The sequence below is a fragment of the Osmerus mordax genome, chromosome 16 (genome assembly GCF_038355195.1).
Source record: "Osmerus mordax isolate fOsmMor3 chromosome 16, fOsmMor3.pri, whole genome shotgun sequence".
Taxonomy (NCBI): Eukaryota; Metazoa; Chordata; class Actinopteri; order Osmeriformes; family Osmeridae; genus Osmerus; species Osmerus mordax.
In genome coordinates this window covers 9,237,218-9,259,713 of record NC_090065.1, presented here as the reverse complement: position 1 = coordinate 9,259,713, position 22,496 = coordinate 9,237,218, and the positions used below count along the sequence as shown (strand labels likewise).

The following is a 22,496-nucleotide window of genomic DNA, read 5'->3' as shown; positions in this document are numbered from 1 at the left end:
TTCGTGACTGGAATTGTGCCTTTTTGCTCGCCTTAGCTAATTTCGTACATCAACGTACTCTGCGATCACGTAGAATTGTAGTGCGGAAGCAGTCCTAATCAGGCTGTAAAAACATAACAGTGCTGTTGCTTCGTAGCCTCCAGTTTTTTTTATATTAGGAACGCACTGTGTACCACTAAAACACAGCTGCTTCAGTTTGCTTTTATTTTCATACAAGGCGTATTTTTAAATTCAATCGGAGAGTCTCTGACCAAAAGCCTATAATGGCGAATTTTTTGCCTTTTCACACGCAGGTCACCTCGATTATGGGGGTCTTTGTAGACGCGGCCGTGGCACAGATTTGTGAACTTGTTGACGAAGGATATGCAGTTTTACGCTTGGAAATATCCAGAAGTCAAAAGGAAAACGAAGAGCTAAAGGAGAAATTGGTGAGAATGGAGATGGGTAATATGCTAGGACTTGGAAACGTCGCGCCTGCGGTGCACGAGCGCACCCCATTCTATGCGATATCAGGTATTCGACTTCCAAATTTGGCTACACTCTAGTTAGTTAGTTCTTTCATTCTATTCACTATGGTGAGTCAACACATGTAAATGCTCTTGTCTGTGTTTCATTAATTACATGTGCTATTCCCAAGAGGAGGATCGATGTTCTAACAGGAGATCTGCCTTGGAGCCAGAGTTTGATGGCTTGTGTGTCAGTGGAGAACAACCAAGCCTAGATGGGGATCACCTACTGACTAACACAGAGAAGGTTACAATAAATTAATACTGTTTTTCAGGGAAAGTCATGAGATAGATCAATAAGAAATTAGTTTCCTGTATAATGTTACACTTATTCTCTCAGTAATAATAATAATAATATCAACACAAAACATCCATCTAAGCCCCATGTTTTTGTTTTGCATTTGAAGTGTTACTAAAATGTGATTATTTTGCAGTCTGTGGAGAAATTCCCCATCCTAATCAAGGAAGAAGTACCCGAGGATGACTTTGATATGTCCTGGACGCAAAAAGAACTAGAAATCGATAGACAGAGTAAGTAACGGGGCAAGTCAGCCACAATTCCATGATATACATTGTATAATGTCTACACAGACCACATATTGTATCAATCGTTTCACTTGCAAGTGAGAAACTACACTTGTTGTAGTTTCTGTGACATATCATAACGGTAAGTTCTGATGATTTGATGTTTTAAAGTGTCAAATTCTTTAATGGTTTATTGTTCTGCACTTTTGATAGGCAGCTGTGCTGATGAAGAAGGGAATATTGACAAAATGGGGCTGAATCGGACAAACCATGTTTCTAAAGAGTGCACTCTGGTTATCAAAGCAGACCCGGAGGAACAAACACTTGAACAAATGGAGGACATGTCTGTTGAACAGAGAAACACAGGATTTGCTACACATTTGACTAAGAGTCTGTTTCCAAGTACTGAAACTGATTCTGAAGACCCAGCTTGTTCTAATGCTGCTGATATCATCCCCTCATACTTCTCAGGCAGCCCTGGGACACAGATGTCATCAGATGAGACAAGTACTACTAGGGGACAGTTGTCAAATGTCAAATTTCACACGGTTAAACCGAAAGTTGTAATGCTGGATCCTGAAGCCCACAATGACCATTATAAATCTAATAGAAATACACTACAGTTTCAAATGCAGAAAGGTACGTCTGTTCCTGGTGGCTGTGGTAACTTAAGCGAGAGGCATTTCTTGAGTCGTCGAAAGAGCCAAAGAGACAACAGAGCTAGGTTTAAACTGCCTACTACCCAACGAATCATACCAAACACAGAACATGACATACATGAAGGGGGCAGTCAAGAGAAGCAGTTCATATGTGGGTTTTGCGGGAAGAGTTTCACTGGTCAAAGATATCTCCAGGCTCACCAACGAGTTCACACAGGAGAGAAACCATATAGCTGTTCTCATTGTGGGAAAAGATTTGGCCAAGCAAGTTATCTTAGGAAACATCAGACAATTCACACAGGGGTAAAACCATATGGTTGTCCACTATGTGGAAAGCGGTTTGCAGATTCCAGTAATCTCATCAGACACAAAGGTGTTCATACAGGAGAAAGACCATTCATCTGCATCCACTGTGGCTTACGATTTGCTGTAAAACACAACCTTAGAATTCACTTGCAGAAGAACCATCCTCATTCTTCTGGAACTCGAATTGGAGATATACATTGAAAACCTTTTTATGACATCTTACATTCACTCTACTGTTTATTACATACTGTATACATACATGGAATAAAATTGAAGCCATATGTTAATGTTTGATTTAATTTACTTTCTCGAGCAATCCGAAAACACATTATTGACTTTATTTTGGCTTGCTCCTGCATTACGATATGCATTTTATAACTGAACAATATTTTCCATTACATGCAAATCACCAGAAGAGGACGGAAAAGAATGCTTGTTTTTCTCTCATGTGTAGTTTTGGATAGTCAGGTTCGCCATTACAAGTAGCCCACCCCACAGATCTCTATTGCCCAATCGACTAATATGTAAGACGTAATTGCAACTGTAGTAGTATGCCACAATGAATATTCTGTTCAATACATTAATGATGTAGCAACATTAATAAATTCATGATATTGCATAATTAGTGTTCCATTGACAAAGATGCTGAGCCTGAACAATGAACATGTATGGGCACTGGGCAGAGGCCACATAGTTGGGATTTAAAGTACGCGTGCGCGGTAGGAAAAAAAACTGTCTTAAGTACTTCCTGGTCAGCATCAGCTCCCTATTTACATTGTGATGAGAAAAGAAAACAAGTCGTTATTGTTCGTTTAGCATCCACACACGGTCTCTTTTTTACAGATACTCTTTCTAAAGGCAACAGATCGACACACACGATGTCAAATTCAGTTACATTTCAAACGCAGCTAGCCTCCATTATGGAGGTACTGGCAAATGCGGCCGTGGCTGAAATATGCGAACTCGTTGACAATGGCTATGCCGTACTGCATTTAGAAATAACGCGAAGTCAGAAGGAGAATGAGGTATTAAAAAGAAAAATGCGTCTGATGGAGCTTAAAGTTGCCCGTGCGTCTGCACTAAGAACAGCGGGAATAGGAAGCTCAATTTTTGCAAGCAGTCGAGCTCGAGCAAATCTTGTGAATGATTCGAAAAGGACTCCAAGCTGTAAGTTTCTACTTCACGTTGACTAATTTAGACACGTTTTGTAAAGCAATAGATTTTAGGCGTCTTCACGTTTACAGCATAATGTGTGTCTCGATTTGTTCTAGTAGAGGCACAATTTCGGAGAAACGCTGATTCCCATTTTGCCTCCCCTGGCACCAGTTGTATGGATGATGACCCTTCTGATGACGGGCAGACCGCCAAACAAAAAAAGGTGGATAACTTTTTTCAAATGTACATTTAACATTGTTTAAACACCCTTACATTGTGTGTAGGCTGTGCTTTTATTACTGCCTTTTGACGTCTGTATTATATCACCCTTGATTCTAGGGGGTCTCAATCACCCAATCTGCGGCACTAACTGGGTTGAAGCCCAAACCACTAGTCATAAAAGTGGAGAGGACTGATGATATCTGGGAGAACTCTGACCAACCGGAAAGAGAGAGTAAGTATATAGTATGGTAAGACAGTCTGCTGTGAAATGCACTTTGTCAAGACAGTATGCCAGATAAAGCAGTTTTAAGCAGTTACGAAAATTGGTATGTGCATGATATTATTTCAAGTGTTTTATGCTGTTTCTTTTCATGGGGCTACAGGTCATGGCACCGTTGGAGGACCAATAGATTCCATAGTACACTCGGAAGCTGCTCAGGCAATCAGCAAACTGGAAATAATGGGGCAAAGTAGTGCAAGCTCTTGCGTTTGGTCGAGTGGTGACACGAACAAAACGCTACTTTCTGAACCTAAAAACCTAAATGCCAACAAAAGGTCTCAAAGCGCAGACTTGGAAACTGGTGATGGTCTACCGATAATAGATCCAGTTCCTTTTGACTGTATGTTATATGAGCCCCACAGTCAACATGGGTCCCATAGTACACATACATTGACTGAGGATCCAGGGTGCTCGTATTCTTTAAAAATGAGTGTGAATTCCGGAACGGCTCACTCTGATTCGAGCAACGATTTCCAATTTGCTGTCGATGAGGTAAGTCGCTCTATAGCTGAGCACCAACAGCCTGCAAGTTACAGAGACAACAGACAGAGGGAGCCCTTGTCTGCAGAAGAAACCCAAATGACCGTCAGAGATGACATGGACACTGGACCCAGTGCCTTCATGGTCGACGATGACTGGGTTTCCCATAACAGTTCTAGCAGTGTCCCTAATTACAACAGTGACGGCTTGGAAAAGCTGTTCATTTGTAGTTTCTGCGGAAAGACTCTGGCTTGTCTCAAGAACCTGAAAACTCACATGCGGGTTCACACAGGAGAGAAGCCGTTCAGCTGCACGCAGTGCGGGAAACGCTTCTCCGACTCCAGCAACCTCAAGCGTCACCAGAGCGTTCATACGGGAGAGAGACGCTATGGTTGCATGCACTGTGGGAAACGTTTTGCACAGTCGGGTTCCCTCAAAGTACATATGAGCGTACATACAGGCTGTAAGCAGTTCAAGTGCCCGCACTGCGGCAAGACTTTCATTTCTGCCAATCATCTCAGGAGACATGTCACTGTTCATGAAGGAGAAAAACATTTGCCGACCACTTTTCAGTGACATTTACATTACAATTATGCATTTAGCAGACGCTTTTATCCAAAGCGACTTCCAAGAGAGAGTTTTACAAAAGTGCATAGGTCACTGATCATAACAACGAGATAGCCCCAAACATTTCATAACCTTGTCACCATTGAAACTCGTTAGGTCAACAATGCCAAAAGCACATCAACTTCTAACCACTTGTTTGGCAAGTGGTTAGAAGTTGAAAATCCAGATGAAAATCATAACCATGTCAACCCAGCATCCACACAGACCCAATCTGCCTTAAAATCAAAATACCAATTTGGTTTGATGGTTCTTGGCAACCTCCAATGATCCCCAAGGTTTTCATTTTACATGATAAAGTTAGTGTGTATTGGGTTCAAGAGGTTTACTAAGTGAAAATAGTACTGTGGCATGGTTTCATTTGGCAGTTCCGATCTTAACTCTGAAGGTTGTTTGTGGTGTGTTTGTGTCAAAATATTCAACACATTTGAGGTGTTAGTTTGTAAAATAAAGCTCATTGTCTCAATCTGGTTTTTATTATCCAGTGATTTTATTTGTTTTCAGTGATTACTCAAATGATAATGAAATGGTAATGTTGAACATTTTTCATTTCTTAATGAAACATTAACTCATGTTGCACAAATCAAGATAAGAAGTTGCATTTATATAACTCACTGATGAATATTTGGTATGTTGTGTCTGAGTTGAAGTGTTGCAGATGTTGAAATGACAGAAAACACCTTTGGTCACAAGGTTTTTGCTAGTTAAAAACGTTTTTATTAAAAAGTCCACAATTACTGTATAGGCAACATGTTACTTATCACAAATGTATTTGTAAGCTTGCAGACATAAGCTGCAATCGTTAATATTATTGGCCCACTTTTATTGACTGCTGTGCTCTTAATTTTACAGGAAGGACATGTGCCATCCGATTGAACACAATTTGCCAAGTATCTAAACATTTAAGGTTTAGTTGCATAGTGCTGGCTAGCACTTACTAAGAGCAATCGTTGAGCTTAACAACAATTCTGAAGACATTGCTAACATTTACATATACACAACCAAATGCGTGAACATCAATGTATAAGGTGTCATTTATAAGTGCAAAAACATGTATACTTAACATACTAAGTACAACATAAATCCATCTTTGGAAAACATGATTGATAACCCAAGTGGTCCTATTAACAACAGAAATATTGCTTTATAACAGCTAGTGATAGCACTACTATAAAGCAATTAGGGAACAGACGTAATACCACCTTGTATAGGTAAATTCTGCCGAATGCTATATTTTGTCATTGTAATCAAAAGCATGGACATCAAAAGTCAATTTCCTGTCATGTAACATCTATGAACATATTTTACCATTGGTGTTTACAATAAACATCCAACATTCCAATTGGCAAAAATAAACAATCATATTTAATATTTTTGGTTCATCGATAGAGTATTGATTTACCATTCGTCATTAGATCAGATTTGTCACTTAATATGAGTAAATAAAACAATACTTCTCAAGACACTTATGTCCTTTGCAAGGACAATACCTAGAAATAGATGATGCAAACACTGACACAAACAACTGCTATACCTTAATATTACTCAGAAAAGGGTTGATTCCTGCCAATCAAGCACAATTCATCCCTTATAGTTTTATTTTGATTATCTAAAAAGCTTGGCATAGTTTGAGGCCCAAACATGACCATATCATACAAAACTTTATAAAGTCAAACTTTATAAAGGAGTACAGTACATACTGTACAGTACAGTGTGTACCTGTGCCACACTTCTTTTCCTGATTAAAAACATGAAATCCTTCTGACTGGACTAAGAACCAAATCATATTCATATATCAATACAAGTATGATTTTCTTTACTGCTAAGCATTGTGCCAACTGTGAATGAAACAGAGAACCTACTTAGTCATTTGATTTTGATTTGAAGAATAGTCACATAATCTCCAAATAAGGATAAGGGGTAAATAACAAGGCAGATCAAAGTTACAAATATCCCTTGCACCTGCGATTCTTACCAGCAAAATTGACCCTGAACCAAGCCCAGAGCATTCAAATGTAAGTATTCACATCGACATGCCCCTGTATTATAGCTGCTTATTGCGCTTTCAGATTCAAGTCCCACTCTGTTTATAGGCACGACATTGGCATCTAAGGGTTAGCAGTCCCCACGTGTTCTTAGCTGAGACGAAGAAGGCACTTATCATGTATAATTTCCTCAGGAAAATTGGCACTTTGATCATTGGAATTCCAGGTAGATAAGGTTTAGCACATTTGGTTCAATTTAGATTTTGTCACAGCTCTCTTTACATTAACAAATGTAAGGTAATTAATTCCCTTGCATGTATATGCTACTTAATTTACAACCTGAAATTGTACTGGAAATACAGTACTGGAAGCTACAAAATCGGTCACGTTGGACAGCCCAAAAAAGCCAAGATCTATTAACAATATAAAGTACAACATCTGGAATACACATTCTGTATATATTCATGTATATCACATTTAAAAATGTGATATACATAATGATAGCATAAATATACTTAGATAAGGTTATCTTCTAAACTCACTTTCAGTTCAGTTCCTTGTGTGCAACCTACATGCAATTTTATAATAAAATGTGAAATATTTACTCGAGGTTTCATCCCATCCCCTTCATCAGTCCTTTTTTTTCCTTTTGTCAACTTCCATACCTTTTCCTATCAGCGCAATTCACCTCTATGAATAAACATTTCATGAATAGGCTAACCGGTGTGTGAAAAAGAGAAAGAGAGGGACTTCTTCTTTTCTCTCTATTCATTTCTTGATGTAATATCCTACAAGGAAAAAGTAAAAAAAAAAATGATTGACCATCTAAATAGTTTGACAGTTAACTATAATACAACATATTACAATGTTGAAGTAAAATGACTCACCTCCGTCTTAGCTTTTCTCCACTTGCCCATTGGTCCAGACTTTGTGAAGACTGTAAATAGCACAGTTTTGTAAACTTTGACAACACTATTGAAAAACAATTGAAAACACAAATTCAGAAGCCATAGTGTACTTACACAGAGTTGTCATTATCAGCAGGAAGGTTATAAATGCCATTGTCAGCCCCCTCAACAGGCACCTGGGTAAAAGTGTTTTACATAGAGGTTAGGATTAGGAACATGGTTCTTTGCACAAACTAATGTCTATCATTTTTAGACCTATAGCCAGAAAGCTTTGAGAAATCCAGATGCTGTGCACAGACTATACCTGTGTTGTTCTGCATTTGAAATCACAGTGAATAACAATTGGAACTCTTGTTTCATTCAGATTTAGACTTTCTAACAACTTACCCTGAAAATATGGCAGTGAAGACAAATACAGTGAAGATGAGAAGGAAGAGGGCTTTCATTGTAGGACAGTCTGAAACACAGAGCTTTGATTAATTCTACAAGTCACATGTCTTTCCGTACAAAAAATTACCCATCCAAATTGAACCCACCAACAAATAGCTATAAGTGCTACATTTTAATGGAAGTAATTTCTCAAAACAATTACATTTAGTCATTTTACTGCATCTCACCTTCTGGTTGGGACTCTGGAAGACAGCAGCTATGGGAGTGGAATGTGGAGGGAGGCGGGACATCCAAGAGACCCCCCAGTGATTGGGTGAACTGCTCTTGTGAGTAGCAGGTCTCAGAGCAAATCTCCTCCTGGATCACAGGCTCCTGAGCCAACTTCTCTGGTGGGGCTGTGATGTCACTGTGGTCTATGGTTTGGCGGAGATGGCACAAGTGAAGTCAAGAAACATTAGCCTGTTAATATTCACATGGCCACCCAGCCTGTGCCATATACATGGGATATCAGAATCAGATCATCTCTGCAAGCAGATCTTTAATCATGTCATACTGAATAACAAATCCACTCTTGTGTATTTGTTAGCATTTGTAAATGCTCCAGTTCACTAAAGTTGCCACGACAAAATAAATGAAAATGTAATGTTAATTAAACCATTGAAAGAATATTAGTACAATAAATCCATGCTCATTGTTATTGTGAGCTCCAGGTATGGAAGCCAAAAGACTTTTCCTCTACAAAGGTAGCCCCTAAAAAAGCATCCCAAGCAGTCCTAATGGGCCTCACCATATGTGAAGCTGCAGCTGGTGTCCAGTGTGGTGGTGCTGTCCTCTACCCAGGACGACTCTGCCAGTGGTGCAAAACGCTTCCCTCCAAACACCTTCTCATCCAGCCAAGACTGACACGTCTCAGTCATGTCACTCAACAGACTGGCCAGGGACCTTCGTGCTTTCCGTCTGCGCCGGAACACTCTACACGGTCAGACACATGCAGACTGAGCATGAGATTCATATTCATAGTTGTTTTTCATTCTATTCACTATTATTCAAATATTCTTGTGAATGAGAAGCTTGACATGACAGTGATTATGTATTTATATGTTCTTGCCAAGCGAGGTACAAAATGTAATTAGCTCTCTTTCAACCAAGCCTTTCCTTCCAGGCAATCTTTTTTTCAGAGCACAAAAGAGCCCTTTATGTTGATTAGGAACTGCTTGACACCATAAGAAATATCGTAGCAACAGAACAAGATGACATAATTTAACAGGCCTCAACCCAGCCAGATGTAAGGCACAAAGAATTTATAGGACTCTGGAACTCGACTAACACGTTCTGTGTAGCTCTCTCCTATAGACTACAGCACATTACCTCATTCCTACAAACATGGCTAGTGTTTGAACACTCGTGTTTGACGTGCATGGTTACCCAGTCATCTATCTGGCGACACTCTTGAGAGTTACATATCGACTCTGAGGATATTTGTAGTTTGAAACACAAAAGCAACAACCTTTGCTTGTTGCTGAGGTCATCTCATGGTAAATATCTAACATCTTACCTCACTAGATTCTCCTTGTAGGAAACGTTGATTTTTGAGGGAGTGAGGGACACGTTGCCTTCATCGTCCCAGGCGTAGCTGTCCTCCGTGATGACGTAGTAACCGTTGGAGAGGAGGCGGGGGCTGCGTCGGCAGCAGCAGGGGGAGCCTGTCACAGGGTTGACGGAATAACATTCGTAGGACGAGTCTGGTGACAGGAGGGACAGTCCAAGGCTACAGGGAAATATAGACACACAGATATTAAGAAATACATTTGAATATTTACATTGTACAATTGATAATTGTATGTTGTACAATTTATATATATATGGTAGTTTACATAAAAATACTTGATACTGTATTGGAAGAGAGAGAAGCAGTGCATCACCTCTGACATGACTGATCAGCCACTGGTTGTCTCTTTCTTAAAGGTGAACCTGACACAAGGGGAACAATGCATTGTTGATATGCACTGTTGTTGATTACTCACTTTGTTTTCCTATTTCTATTCAAATCATCTCACTGAAAGACTGTAACACGAAATAACTTTGTTAATTAATATTTACTTTTTAACTTTCCTCTCCAAAACTGAAATGTATAAAGCAATAACTATTCACTCTAGTTGAAAGAAGAAGCTACAAGGCTAGGTTTTTGAAACTAGCTGAATGTGATTAAACAACATTGTAGTAAACACACTGCAGACATGCAGGTTGGCTAACGATATCCTCATTTATACAAGAATGTACATTTCTTAAAGGAGATATTTTGGTGTGTAGGGTTTCCTGATAGATGTATGCTCAATAATTTTAGTTTCGAAGTGATCAAAAAATTTGTAGAAACAGCTGTAGGAAATATATAACATACTTGTAACAGCCCTACTGAAGAGCAGAGCCATGGCTGGCTGCACACACCACACTGTCTGAGGGAACGGAGCACGTGTGATGACAGCTTGGTCTCAATCTGGAAAACACATTAAAAAGGTCCGTTAGAGAATACAAAACAAAAAGGGAGAGCAAGTTCTGCGACTGTTGACACTCACCAGGATTGGAATTTCTGGGAAAACAACTGAGGATTCCTTCGTCAGAGATATAAAATACCTCACCAGAAACTATACATTTTTACATTAGAGAATATCTTGGAACCAGTAAAACCGGTAAATGTACACAAGAAGCAAAGCAAACATATGAGCAGATTACAGAGGAAAGACATGCAAGTACCCCTCGTGTTAAAAGAACATAAGCCTTGCTTTATCTCCTTCCATTACTTCTTCCCCTTTAAGTCAGCAAATTACTACCATGGTAGCGTTATTTGCTTCTTGAGGTCTAAGACTGACCCTTCTTTAGCTTATCTGTGTGCTGTCAGGGATTTTTTTAATCCTCCATTAGGTATCTATAGCTCATTTGGTTCTAATGGAAATTTGCAAAACTGACATTCCAAACTCATACTGGAGACTTTTATTTATGACACACAATCTTACCCATATAATTGTTCTTTAGTTCCGATTATTTTTAAACTTTAAACAGTTTATTTGCCATTAAGTTATCTTAAATACAGCACTACACATCTCTACTCTGTTGGGCAGCATCTTTTCTCCCGTTGTCCAACATATGTACTATGTGAAGCCCTGAGAAAAACTGCCTGAAAAATCTGTGGGAAGAAAAGGAAAACAAAGTTCCCTTACAGTGAGGTCGCTTTTCCTGTTAACTCTATCATGACTGCAAGCTCCTCACTAAGGCTTACTGCATGTGTCTGGTTATCGTTTCTGTCTGAGTACTGTAGACAACATACAACAATGTCCCAAAATCCAATCCAATGACTACAATGGTAAGAGAGTAAGATTTCCCTCGGCTCAGAAAGATATTTTATTCCAAAAACCTGAATTTACCTTGTTTATTGGCAACCCCAATAAATTAATAATTTGTGTTCGCTTGTGTAGTGAGGAGCCAAACATCTTATGAAAATAATTATGGAAAAGCTCTATGACTCCTGGCTCATTATATTATGTGGGTCAGACCTCAGTTTCTAACGGTCTTTTGGTCTGGTGACACAGGAAACAAGAGATACTGACTGAATGAACAGAGGCCTTCAGTGTCCTATCACAGTAGTGTCCTAAGGGAAAGTTACATTCCACAATGGTGTGTATGAAGTGGGCTTAGAGACCATCTTTTCTAGGCAAGTTTTCGAGGAGACTTTTAAGATGTTCCTTTTGTATTATTAACCATACTTTTGACAAAATTTGACTTGAATTTCAGTAAAAAATATATTTGAATCCCTGATTCGCCAACTCCACTGCCATTGTTAGGTATGTGACACCAGCAGACCAGCATGTGTCGTGCCCCACCCTGTATAAGTTAAGCCACTGCTCCACTGGTCTTCAAACATTGAGTCAAACCTGTCCTAAGTTACCCAAGTATGGGCCTCATGCTAAGAGTTCCCTATCTCCCTGTACTAAAATAGGCAGTGAGTTCAGATAGCCGACAAGCAGTCTAGTAATGTGAACCCAGAGGACTGGGCTGTTGAGTTTAATATAATGTACATTAACAACTAAAGCTTGCAGTCTTGTTGCCCAGGGTGTATTTGTTTGTAAGATTATCTAAAGCTTATGTACCGTAAACCATCTAAATATATAACCCAGGAAGTGTCAGAGGCAACTAACTTCTTGTGTCTTGGAAGTGTGAGAAGAGGCGATAAAATACTGCTGCTTGCATATCATCTGTCAAAGTTCTTAATAAGAATTAACATAATATGTAATAATATAAGCTAACACATAATGCTAAACACAGTAGACAATCTATTACAAACAATCTGACCTAATCTACAAACAAAGGCCCATCATATAATATAACCATTACTATCATGGCCATAATAGATTGATACAGCGCTTAGATCTTAGATCTGTACTTGTATGTCCATTATTGTCAAAGAAAGCAATAGAAGGTGATATTTGTGTGGAATTATTAAACAAATTAGCTATATCTTCTAGGCGATGATGGTAAACATGTAGAATTGATTTAAATCTAAATATTTTATCATAAATTATAACGAGGAAATAATTAAGTAGCATTACATTTACAAACTGTCAACATGTTCCTCAATAGCAGTCAAGGGGATAGATCCTAAACTACTAGGCCGCAACCCGGCATCACTGGTGATGATGCTGGAAGAAACACCGTCACAGACTACTGCAAGACTCGATGATGCCATTGGTGAAGAAAATGGGGTACTGCAGTGATAGTCGTCCTACAGTAGGAACAGTCATCGTAGGCTAATCATATTGTTCTTTAAAAAAATTATATAGGTTAGTCAACCCTCAGTTCTTCTGTGTATGAATCATGCTGAGCATCTCCGTGATGTTTTTGTTTTAAACTCTTATGTGTGAGAACTTAGGTGTAATGCACAGAAAGAACATATTCGAACAGTTTATACATTGCAGTGTAGCCAAGTCACATTCGCCTATTTTTATAAAATAATATATATGAATATATTGAAATACATTTACCAAACGTTATTTCAAGTTCAAAGTCGAGGAAATAGGACAGCAAGAACAAAGGGGGATCCCCATAACGCGATATAGATCGGTCTACTTACCAGCTCTCGTTTTTCAAATCCGTTATTCGACCTCATACATTAGTAAATGTGCGTTAAGTTTAACAGTTATTTTGGATTTGAGATATAGCCGCAAAGAAACATGAACTTGAACTGAATTGTCTTCCTGCTTGACAGCACACCCGCAGCCCGCAAAGCCTCGCTTACAGTGGTGAAATACCACAAGTTGTAGTGTGGAGGCGGGTGATCTTAGCTTGCCCAACTCAAAATACAGAAATTAATTCTGCAAATAATCCAAAATACGTGGATATTCTCAAACACATTTCGATTTGGTTTGCATTTATAGCTACTTCAACTCGAGAATAAATATAAAGTGCTCAGTGAAAGTAGTTCACTTTTTATATTAATTCTCATTTCCTCCCTCAAATATTGCTAAACAAATCTCAGCAGATCTTATGATGACAATGAATACCAGACATGGACTAGAATGAGCACTGTACTTTACGATTAGCCACTTGTCATGATCTGCTATTGAAAACAAGATGCAGACAAATTGCTTTTATTATGCTGCATGTCAATACTGTGACACTAATTTGTTTTGACAACATTTACTTATTTTGCATAATATACTGTATAGTTCATATTTGTAAAATGCATGGATGGGTTTGTCATCCTCACGTGACATATGACCTGGCTATGCAGCAGTGTCATCTAGTGGTTATGAGTTACTGAACGTTCATTGAATTAAAAAAGAATTGGATTAATCATTTAACATTATTTTACCAAAACTCTGTCATATTCATGCACCACACATATCAAGTTAATATAATGTATTTTATTTTTTTCTATAAATATGTACAGATAACCAAAATCATGTTTACAGTAACCAATTATACTTAAAATAGAACAGAGCTTCAGAACATCCTCAGCTACCATATATAAACACCCATCTTCTCAACACTGCTTGTGTCATCTTAATCACATTGATGGTAACTAGTAAACTGCAAAACAAAAACTGGTTATAAATGGCTATTTCAGATGTCTGATAATAGACAGGTAAATGCATTTGAGCGACCTGGTTTGTTTGAGTGGTATCATCAGTATGCACCAATGGCAGGCTCTGGAATGTTGGTGGCATGCATGTCCCTGGTCATGTTGGACTTCTCCTTAAGCTTGGCTTGAAGCAGTGTGTGCTCAACCACTCCGATGCGAATGTCCATCTGAACGATCTCTTGCTTCAGCTTTGTCAGACTCTGTTTGATCTTGACCACAGGGGCTGCAAAAGAAAATGTAAAAGATGGAAGATGCAAAGGTTGATGAAGCTGTGTATATATAATAATAGTATATAAGAAACAATCTTACCTTATGTCTTAATTCGTTCTATGTCGTTATAAGTTTACAAATGTAACAAACATATTTTTCTAATGTTTTTCAATTACTCAATGACCCCCACAATTTTTTTTTTTTAACCAGGATAGGTTATTACTTCATATTACTTGCATCCTGGACAGGTTAAGGATACTTTGAACAAATAACTCATCATAACTTTCCACTAGAAGTCATTCCAACTACACATAGTGGTGGACCGTCCAGGAGTCTCACCTCCATCTGACATACTGCTGCCCTTCTCCTCCATCTCCTGTTTCACTTTATCCAGCTCCTCTGTAATCTGGAAAACAGGCATCACAACCATCGATTTAGAATTCTAACGTGGGAAAGGATACTACCTCCAAGTGGTTAATCTTGAAATGTATACTGTTAGGGGTGAATATACTGGTGTTTTGTCTATAGTGAGACACATAAAACTAGAGAGGGTACAATTTCTGGGAAAATTGTAGGGTGTGCTTTCTTGCGTCGGTTGCAGATGGGTCCGTCCCCTTAAGTTTTTCCCTTTTAGTGATATTTTCAAGCATTTAGCCTACTCATATTGCATAATTCATTAAGAACCCCCTTTGAAACAAGCTGAACCCCCTTTGAAACAAGCTATTGTAACAACGTTGAAAGTATGCCCCCAAAAACGTAAATAAGCTTGACATTTATTTAGGGGGAAATGGCCAAAGCGCCGGAAATGAAAATGTTTCTTTTGACATAAAGTTTAGGCTGTGGCATTGAAGACAGCGACGCACCACAAAAGCTTGAGTTTAAATACATTATTTAATGTGACATTACTTACTGTACATGCAAGTCTTGATTTGCTTAATTTCAGCCTAAACCGCGCAACGGAACGTAAATCCCAATAGAAGCAACGCAATCGTGACCAAGACGAACATTTTGACCCCAAATTTGTCTGTGTAGTCTAAATATTGAGGGATCCTTAGGGCTGGGAAAATAAATAAAAATAAGAAATAATATACATGTGACAGAACAAAGGTTGTGCTCGCCGAAGGCTTGAGCCAGGCCTTTACTCCAACTGTCTTCAGTTCCTACTTGTTCTTGGGGCATTTTCCCTTCAGTTTTGTCTTTAGCAAGTGAAATGCATGCTTAATTGGATTTAGGTCAGGTGATTGACTTGGCCATTGCAGAACATTCCACTTCTTTGCCTTAAAAACTCTTTGGTTGCTTTCGCAGTATGCTTCGGGTCATTGTCCATCTGCACTGTGAAGCGCCGTTCTATGAGTTCTGAAGCATTTGGCTGAATCTGAGCAGATAATATTGCCCGAAACACTTCAGAATTCATCCTACTGCTTTTGTCAGCAGTCACATCATCGATAAATACAAGGGAACCAGTTCCATTGGCAGCCATACATGCCCACGCCATAACACTACCTACACCATGCTTCACTGATGAGGTGGTATGCTTTGGATCATGAGTAGTTCCTTCCCTTCTCCATACTCTTCTCTTCCCATCATTCTGGTACAAGTTGATCTTGGTCTCATCTGTCCATAGGATGTTGTTCCAGAACTGTACAGGCTCTTGTGGTGGCTGGCTTTCTAGCCGAACAGGTGCGAAAGGCCGACACAGGGAGTCAGCCTTTCGTGTTCAGTGCTACTTGCCCTTGTGGTCAAGGATATGTGGTTTCAAGCTATAATAAAATGCTACCCGTATAACTGCTTCTTTACTCCTTATTTCCCCCACAGACCAATACACAGTCTAATATTCCTTAATGCCTTTATGAGGCTAGTACATAAAATCCAGTATCTTAAACTTCTTCGCTAAAACCAGTTCCAAAAAGTGACTGACCCTCCACTAACCCCACAAGGTCCAAATAACCTAGTGTATGAGCACAGAGGATTCCGTCCATTGAAAAATAGTGTTAGCTGGATTTACAGTGGTGGACACAGGTGTTTCCCTTTAGAGCATAACTAATCCAAATGTTAATTGTTATGCAAAATTTTCCATCTTTCAACGAAACCGGCCTCTGGTTGTGTATGTGTTCCTACCTGGGGCCTCCATTCGGAGGGCAGTCACGTTATCTCTAAGGTGCATCGTAACTGCACCTTGATAGCAGGTTGGCAACATTAACTCTGCCTGTGGCTGGGCCCACAAATAGTGTGCTCTAGGCTGCTGTCCACAGCCTCTAGTCACTGGGCCTGTCAGACCGCCTTCCAACCCTTCGTTGTCTGCCCCTGGGGGGTCTGGTCTGGCCTTGCCTCTGCCCCTCCCTTCACCAAAGTCCTTCTGGGTAGGGCAGAGCTGGAACTCATTTGGCCACCATCAGGTGCTCTGGCTGGGAGAGTCTGGTCAGTGTGTCTGGTTAGGCTCGCTCTGCCTCCTTTCCTCGTTGCCATGAGAGGCAGCTTTGGAACAGTGGGCTTGGATGATCTAGACTTGATACAAGTATATGATTAACCATTCGAGAAAACCCCCCTTTCTCCGTTTCTCAGCTATAATGAGATATAAATCGGGTTAAAACCTCAAGACTATACCCCTCGTTAAATAATGTGTTAGTTTATTGCTATATGTGTGTGGCAGAGGTCTTGTTGGACGGGAAAACCTTTTTGCAAATGCAATTTTTGACACACATATTTCATCTGTTTAATAAACCTCCTCATGTACAACTCGGGTGTCTAGTTTGTTTGAACACTTCCTCGTGCTTGTGCCAGGCTCACTTGCCCCGCCGTCTGTAATTTCAGAAAGAACAGATGTAAGACAATTTACAGTTAATCCTTCCTTTAAAATTCTACATTTACATATTCCGTTTTATAGGACAATTAATAAACAGTTTATTCTATAAGTTTCTGAACATCATTAATTTTATTATTATTTGATTCCATTCCTTCAATCCCTGCACGTACCTTCATAACGACTTTCTTTTGACCTTTCAACATCACTCCTTCTCTTCAATCTAAAGTTTACAGCCTCTTTTCCCTTTCTATAAACTTATTCCCATACACGTACCTTCATTTAAAACTTGCTTGACCTTTCTTGAATCACCAGTTATTTTATCAATAATTTAACAGTTTACAAATATCGTTTTATTTTATCTGACTCCATTCTTACAAACATTGTGATGCTGTTATATTTATTAAAACATTAACATAACTGGTTATGTATATATATTTTTTTTTTCACCATGTTTGTACGACCTCCCATTACAGCTACCTCCGTGATTTTTATTGAAGCTCTTTTCTGTGTTTGCTCGGCGCGTCTTCAAAGATTACAGGTTTATAACTCCCGTATTTTAACTTTTTAGACTAAGAATTTAGAGTGCCCCCTATTTCTCTGCTTTTACCTTGTTTGTTTTAAGTATACAAAACTTCCAGAAATGAACTAGTTTGATTATCTTCATACATGTTTTTTACTTCCTATATACAGTTCTGCTAGACTTTGTACAGTTCATTTGTTTAGTGTTCGCAAAGAAATTGTAAATGCTTTTGTTAAGGTTTGTCCCTTAAACTATTAGCCGAATTCAAACAACAACGTATTTAGATTTGGCAAATTAGCCTAAATACGCACGCATTTTCATGAATAACATTCAAATCCTATGCGGTTTACTGTTACTCCGTTTCTTATATTATTGCTCCACTCGGTGACAAAAGTTTATTTGAAATAATCCTCCCTGCGTCTATTTCAACTAAGATTTTAGGGACAAAATGTGCGTCCAACATAATCCCCCACGTCACAACGCTGCTTCTACAAGACACTTGTAGTATAGTAGAAAGCTTAGCACATATACATTTACTCATCATTCATTCGGGTTTTTGACGTACATGGGGTTTTGAAAAGACAAATTCTGCTTGATGCAACATTGCTTACGTTTTTGCATCTGAAAACATGAGACTTTGCGCCTTCTGTCCACACACGCCACTAACTACATTTTTTATAAGTGATTCTCTTACCTTATCGAAGATGTAGGTTTGTGGATCACGTCGGGGTCACCAATTGTGGTGGCTGGCTTTCTAGCCGAACAGGTGCGAAAGGCCGACACAGGGAGTCAATCCACGTTTTCAGATGCAAACTCACGTTTATTGATCAAGTCAGAAAGGCAACATACACTAGGTCTCTCCGAACACAAGATTGAGAGCCTACTTAATAATTGAATACAGACAGTTTATATAGTGCACAGAACGCCCCTGATCTCCATGGCAGTTATCCTGCCATGGTGTGATTATCTTCTAAACCCCAAAATGTCAGTTTGCCCTGCCCTCTGTTCTTCGTACAAGGTCTGAGCTCTCGTTATCTCTTGTAAGCGTTTGGTAAATATGTGATGTTCTCTCAGTCTTCTGCTGAGAGACAGAAATGTCAAGACAACCCTACATCATGGTGTTTCCCCTTAGTTTTAACCTGAGGGGTCTTATATCCAGTTTTCGGCCCACGACACTCTTTTAGATGTTTTTTGGCAAACTCTAATCTGGTCTTCCTGTTTTTGAGACTCACCAATGGTTTACATCTTGTGGTGAACCCTCTGTATTTACTCTGGTGAAGTCTTCTCTTAATTGTTGACTTTGACACAGATACGCCTACCTCCTGGAGAGTGTTCTTGATCTGGCCAACTGTTGTGAAGGGGTTTTTCTTCACCAGGGAAATAATTCTTCTGTCATCCACCACAGTTGTTTTCCGTGGTCTTCCGGGTCTTTTGGTGTTGCTGAGCTCACCAGTGCGTTCTATCTTTTTAAGAATGTACCCAACAGTTGATTTGGCCACACCTAATGTTTTTGCTATCTCTCTGATAGGTTTGTTTTGATTTTTCAGCCTAACGATGGCTTGCTTCACTGATGGTGACAGCTCTTTGGACTTCATACTTGTAACATCCCTACTGAAGAGCAGAGCCATGGCTGGCTGCAAACACCACACTGTCTGAGGGAACGGAGCACGTGTGATGACAGCTTGGTCTCAATCTGGAAAACACATTAAAAAGGTCCATTAGAGAATACAAAACAAAAAGGGAGAGCAAGTTCTGCGACTGTTGACGCTCAGCAGGATTGGAATTTCTGGGAAAACAACTGAGGATTCCTTCGTCAGAGATATAAAATACCTCACCAGAAACTATAAATTTTTACATTAGAGAATATCTTGGAACCAGTAAAACCGGTAAATGTACACAAGAAGCAAAGCAAACATATGAGCAGATTACAGAGGAAAGACATGCAAGTACCCCTTGTGTTAAAAGAACATAAGCCTTGCTTTATCTCCTTCCATTACTTCTTCCCCCTTAAGTCAGCAAATTACTACCATGGTAGCGTTATCTGCCTCTTGAGGTCTAAGACTGACCCTTCTTTAGCTTATCTGTGTGCTGTCAGGGATTTTTTTAAATCCTCCATTAGGTATCTATAGCTCATTTTGTTCTAATGGAAATTTGCAAAACTGACATTCCAAACTCATACTGGAGACTTTTATTTATGACACGCAATCTTACCAATATAATTGTTCTTTAGTTCCGATTATTTTTAAACTTTAAACAGTTTATTTGCCATTAAGTTATCTTAAATATAGCACTACACATCTCTTCTCTGTTGGGCAGCATCTTTTCTCCCGTTGTCCGACATATTTACTACGTGAAGCCTTGAGGAAAACAGCCTGAAAAATCTGTGGGAAGAAAAGGAAAACAAAGTTCCCTTACAGTGAGGTCGCTTTTCCTGTTAACTCTATCATGATTGCAAGCTCCTCACTAAGGCTTACTGCATGTGTCTGGTTATCGTTTCTGTCTGAGTACTGTAGACAACATACAACAATGTCCCAAAATCCAATCCAATGACCACAATGGTAAGAGAGTAAGATTTCCCTCGGCTCAGAAAGATATTTTATTCCAAAAACCTGAATTTACCTTGTTTATTGGCAACCCCAATAAATTAATAATCTGTGTTCGCTTGTGTAGTGAGGAGCCAAACATCTTATGAAAATAATTATGGAAAAGCTCTATGACTCCTGGCTCATTATATTATGTGGGTCAGACCTCAGTTTCTAACGGTCTTTTGGTCTGGTGACACAGGAAACAAGAGATACTGACTGAATGAACAGAGGCCTTCAGTGTCCTATCACAGTAGTGTCCTAAGGGAAAGTTACATTCCACAATGGTGTGTATGAAGTGGGCTTAGAGACCATCTTTTCTAGGCAAGTTTTCGGGGAGACTTTTAAGATGTCAAGTCAAACCTGTCCTAAGTTACCCAAGTATGGGCCTCATGCTAAGAGTTCCCTATCTCCCTGTACTATAATAGGCAGTGAGTTCAGATAGCTGACAAGCAGTCTAGTAATGTGAACCCAGAGGACTGGGCTGTTGAGTTTAATATAATGTACATTAACAACTAAAGCTTGCAGTCTTGTTGCCCAGGGTGTATTTGTTTGTAAGATTATCTAAAGCTTATGTACCGTAAACCATCTAAATATATAACCCAGGAAGTGTCAGAGGCAACTAACTTCCTGTGTCTTGGAAGTGTGAGAAGAGGCGATAAAATACTGCTGCCTGCATATCATCTGTCAAAGTTCTTAATAAGAATTAACATAATATGTAATAATATAAGCTAACACATAATGCTAAACACAGTAGACAATCTATTACAAACAATCTGACCTAATCTACAAACAAAGGCCCATCCTATAATATAACCATTACTATCATGGCCATAATAGATTGATACAGCGCTTAGATCTTAGATCTGTACTTGTATGTCCATTATTGTCAAAGAAACCAAAAGAAGGTGATATTTGTGTGGAATTATTAAACAAATTAGCTATATCTTCTAGGCGATGATGGTAAACATGTAGAATTGATTTAAATCTAAATATTTTATCATAAATTATAACGAGGAAATAATTAAGTAGCATTACATTTACAAACTGTCAACATGTTCCTCAATAGCAGTCAAGGGGATAGATCCTAAACTACTAGGCCGCAACCCGGCATCACTGGTGATGATGCTGGAAGAAACACCGTCACAGACTACTGTAAGGCTCGATGATGCCATTGGTGAAGAAAATGGGGTACTGCAGTGATAGTCGTCCTACAGTAGGAACAGTAATCGTAGGCTAATCATATTGTTCTTTAAAAAATTATATAGGTTAGTCAACCCTCAGTTCTTCTGTGTATGAATCATGCTGAGCATCTCCGTGATGTTTTTGTTTTAAACTCTTATGTGTGAGAACTTAGGTGTAATGCACAGAAAGAACATATTCGAACAGTTTATACATTGCAGTGTAGCCAAGTCAAATTCGCCTATTTTTATAAAATAATATATATGAATATATTGAAATACATTTACCAAACGTTATTTCAAGTTCAAAGTCGAGGAAATAGGACTGCAAGAACAAAGGGGATCCCCATAAAGCGATATAGATCGGTTTACTTACCAGCTCTCGTTTTTCAAATCCGTTATTCGACCTCATACATTAGTAAATGTGCGTTAAGTTTAACAGTTATTTTGGATTTGAGATATTGCGCAAAGAAACATGTACTTGAACTGAATTGTCTTCCTGCTTGACAGCACACCCGCAGCCCGCAAAGCCTCGCTTACAGTGGTGAAATACCACAAGTTGTAGTGTGGAGAGAATATCCAAAATACGTGGATATTCTCAAACACATTTCGATTTGGTTTGCATTTATAGCTACTTCAACTCAAGAATAAATATATCGTGCTCAGTGAAAGTAGTTCACTTTTTATATTAATTCTCATTTCCTCCCTCAAATATTGCTAAACAAATCTCAGAAGATCTTATGACAATGAATACCAGACATGGACTAGGATGAGCACTGTACTTTACGATTAGCCACTTGTCATGATCTGCTATTGAAAACAAGATGCAGACAAATTGCTTTTATTATGCTGCATGTCAATAGTGTGACACTAATTTGTTTTGACAACATTTACTTATTTTGCATAATATACTGTATAGTTTATATTTGTAAAATGCATGGATGGGTTTGTCATCCTCACGTGACATATGACCTGGCTATGCAGCAGTGTCATCTAGTGGTTATGAGTTACTGAACGTTCATTGAAT

The 22,496-nt window shown here is 38.9% G+C and overlaps 3 protein-coding genes across 6 annotated transcripts; 1 reads left to right on the top strand and 2 right to left on the bottom strand.

Moving 5' to 3' along the window:
- The first annotated feature begins 123 nt into the window (after positions 1-123).
- LOC136958901 (gastrula zinc finger protein xFG20-1-like) lies at positions 124-5,205 on the top strand. The gene is made up of 8 exons (XM_067253030.1): positions 124-513; positions 638-753; positions 941-1,037; positions 1,245-2,195; positions 2,840-3,163; positions 3,268-3,374; positions 3,491-3,605; positions 3,757-5,205. The coding sequence occupies exons 1-8, from the start codon at positions 264-266 to the stop codon at positions 4,707-4,709; spliced, it is 2,913 nt and encodes a 970-aa protein (XP_067109131.1). The 5' UTR covers positions 124-263; the 3' UTR covers positions 4,710-5,205.
- Positions 5,206-5,461: 256 nt separating this feature from the next.
- Positions 5,462-13,307, bottom strand: tmem71 (transmembrane protein 71). Of its 2 annotated transcripts, none has more exons than XM_067253249.1 (10): positions 13,163-13,307; positions 10,439-10,534; positions 9,963-10,011; positions 9,596-9,808; positions 8,828-9,012; positions 8,268-8,453; positions 8,038-8,107; positions 7,765-7,826; positions 7,630-7,679; positions 5,462-7,530 (listed from the first exon to the last, which is right to left on the bottom strand). In XM_067253249.1, the coding sequence occupies exons 2-10, from the start codon at positions 10,467-10,469 to the stop codon at positions 7,507-7,509; spliced, it is 870 nt and encodes a 289-aa protein (XP_067109350.1). In that variant the 5' UTR covers positions 10,470-10,534; positions 13,163-13,307; the 3' UTR covers positions 5,462-7,506. The 2 variants fall into 2 exon arrangements, with proteins under 2 accessions (XP_067109350.1, XP_067109351.1); XM_067253250.1 differs by lacking the exon at positions 13,163-13,307 and adding an exon at positions 11,052-11,193.
- A 628-nt stretch (positions 13,308-13,935) lies between these two features.
- LOC136959336 (intraflagellar transport protein 57 homolog) lies at positions 13,936-21,981 on the bottom strand. Of its 3 annotated transcripts, none has more exons than XM_067253650.1 (4): positions 21,846-21,981; positions 18,939-19,399; positions 14,723-14,789; positions 13,936-14,396 (listed from the first exon to the last, which is right to left on the bottom strand). In XM_067253650.1, the coding sequence occupies exons 2-4, from the start codon at positions 19,332-19,334 to the stop codon at positions 14,218-14,220; spliced, it is 642 nt and encodes a 213-aa protein (XP_067109751.1). In that variant the 5' UTR covers positions 19,335-19,399; positions 21,846-21,981; the 3' UTR covers positions 13,936-14,217. The 3 variants fall into 3 exon arrangements, with proteins under 3 accessions (XP_067109751.1, XP_067109753.1, XP_067109752.1); XM_067253652.1 differs by having other exon boundaries at positions 19,026-19,399; XM_067253651.1 differs by lacking the exon at positions 21,846-21,981 and adding an exon at positions 19,918-20,055.
- Positions 21,982-22,496: the final 515 nt, after the last annotated feature.

What these genes read in the sequence shown, in the direction of transcription:
- LOC136958901 (XM_067253030.1), top strand. Translation starts at nt 264, where the DNA reads ATGGCGAATTTTTTGCCTTTTCACACGCAGGTCACCTCGATTATGGGG. An exon ending in ACTAGAAATCGATAGACAGA is followed by an intron (nt 1,038 to 1,244) that starts GTAAGTAACGGG and finishes CACTTTTGATAG; the next exon opens with GCAGCTGTGCTGATGAAGAA. An exon ending in TGACCAACCGGAAAGAGAGA is followed by an intron (nt 3,606 to 3,756) that starts GTAAGTATATAG and finishes ATGGGGCTACAG; the next exon opens with GTCATGGCACCGTTGGAGGA.
- tmem71 (XM_067253249.1), bottom strand. Translation starts at nt 10,469, where the DNA reads ATGGCTCTGCTCTTCAGTAGGGCTGTTACAA. An exon ending in GCTGATCAGTCATGTCAGAG is followed by an intron (nt 9,809 to 9,962) that starts GTGATGCACTGC and finishes ATTTCCCTGTAG; the next exon opens with CCTTGGACTGTCCCTCCTGT. An exon ending in TTCACTGCCATATTTTCAGG is followed by an intron (nt 7,827 to 8,037) that starts GTAAGTTGTTAG and finishes ACTTTTACCCAG; the next exon opens with GTGCCTGTTGAGGGGGCTGA.
- LOC136959336 (XM_067253650.1), bottom strand. Translation starts at nt 19,334, where the DNA reads ATGGCTCTGCTCTTCAGTAGGGATGTTACAAGTATGAAGTCCAAAGAG. An exon ending in CCACAAGATGTAAACCATTG is followed by an intron (nt 14,790 to 18,938) that starts GTGAGTCTCAAA and finishes CCTGTTTTCCAG; the next exon opens with ATTACAGAGGAGCTGGATAA. An exon ending in CAGCAGTATGTCAGATGGAG is followed by an intron (nt 14,397 to 14,722) that starts GTGAGACTCCTG and finishes TTTCTTTTGCAG; the next exon opens with CCCCTGTGGTCAAGATCAAA.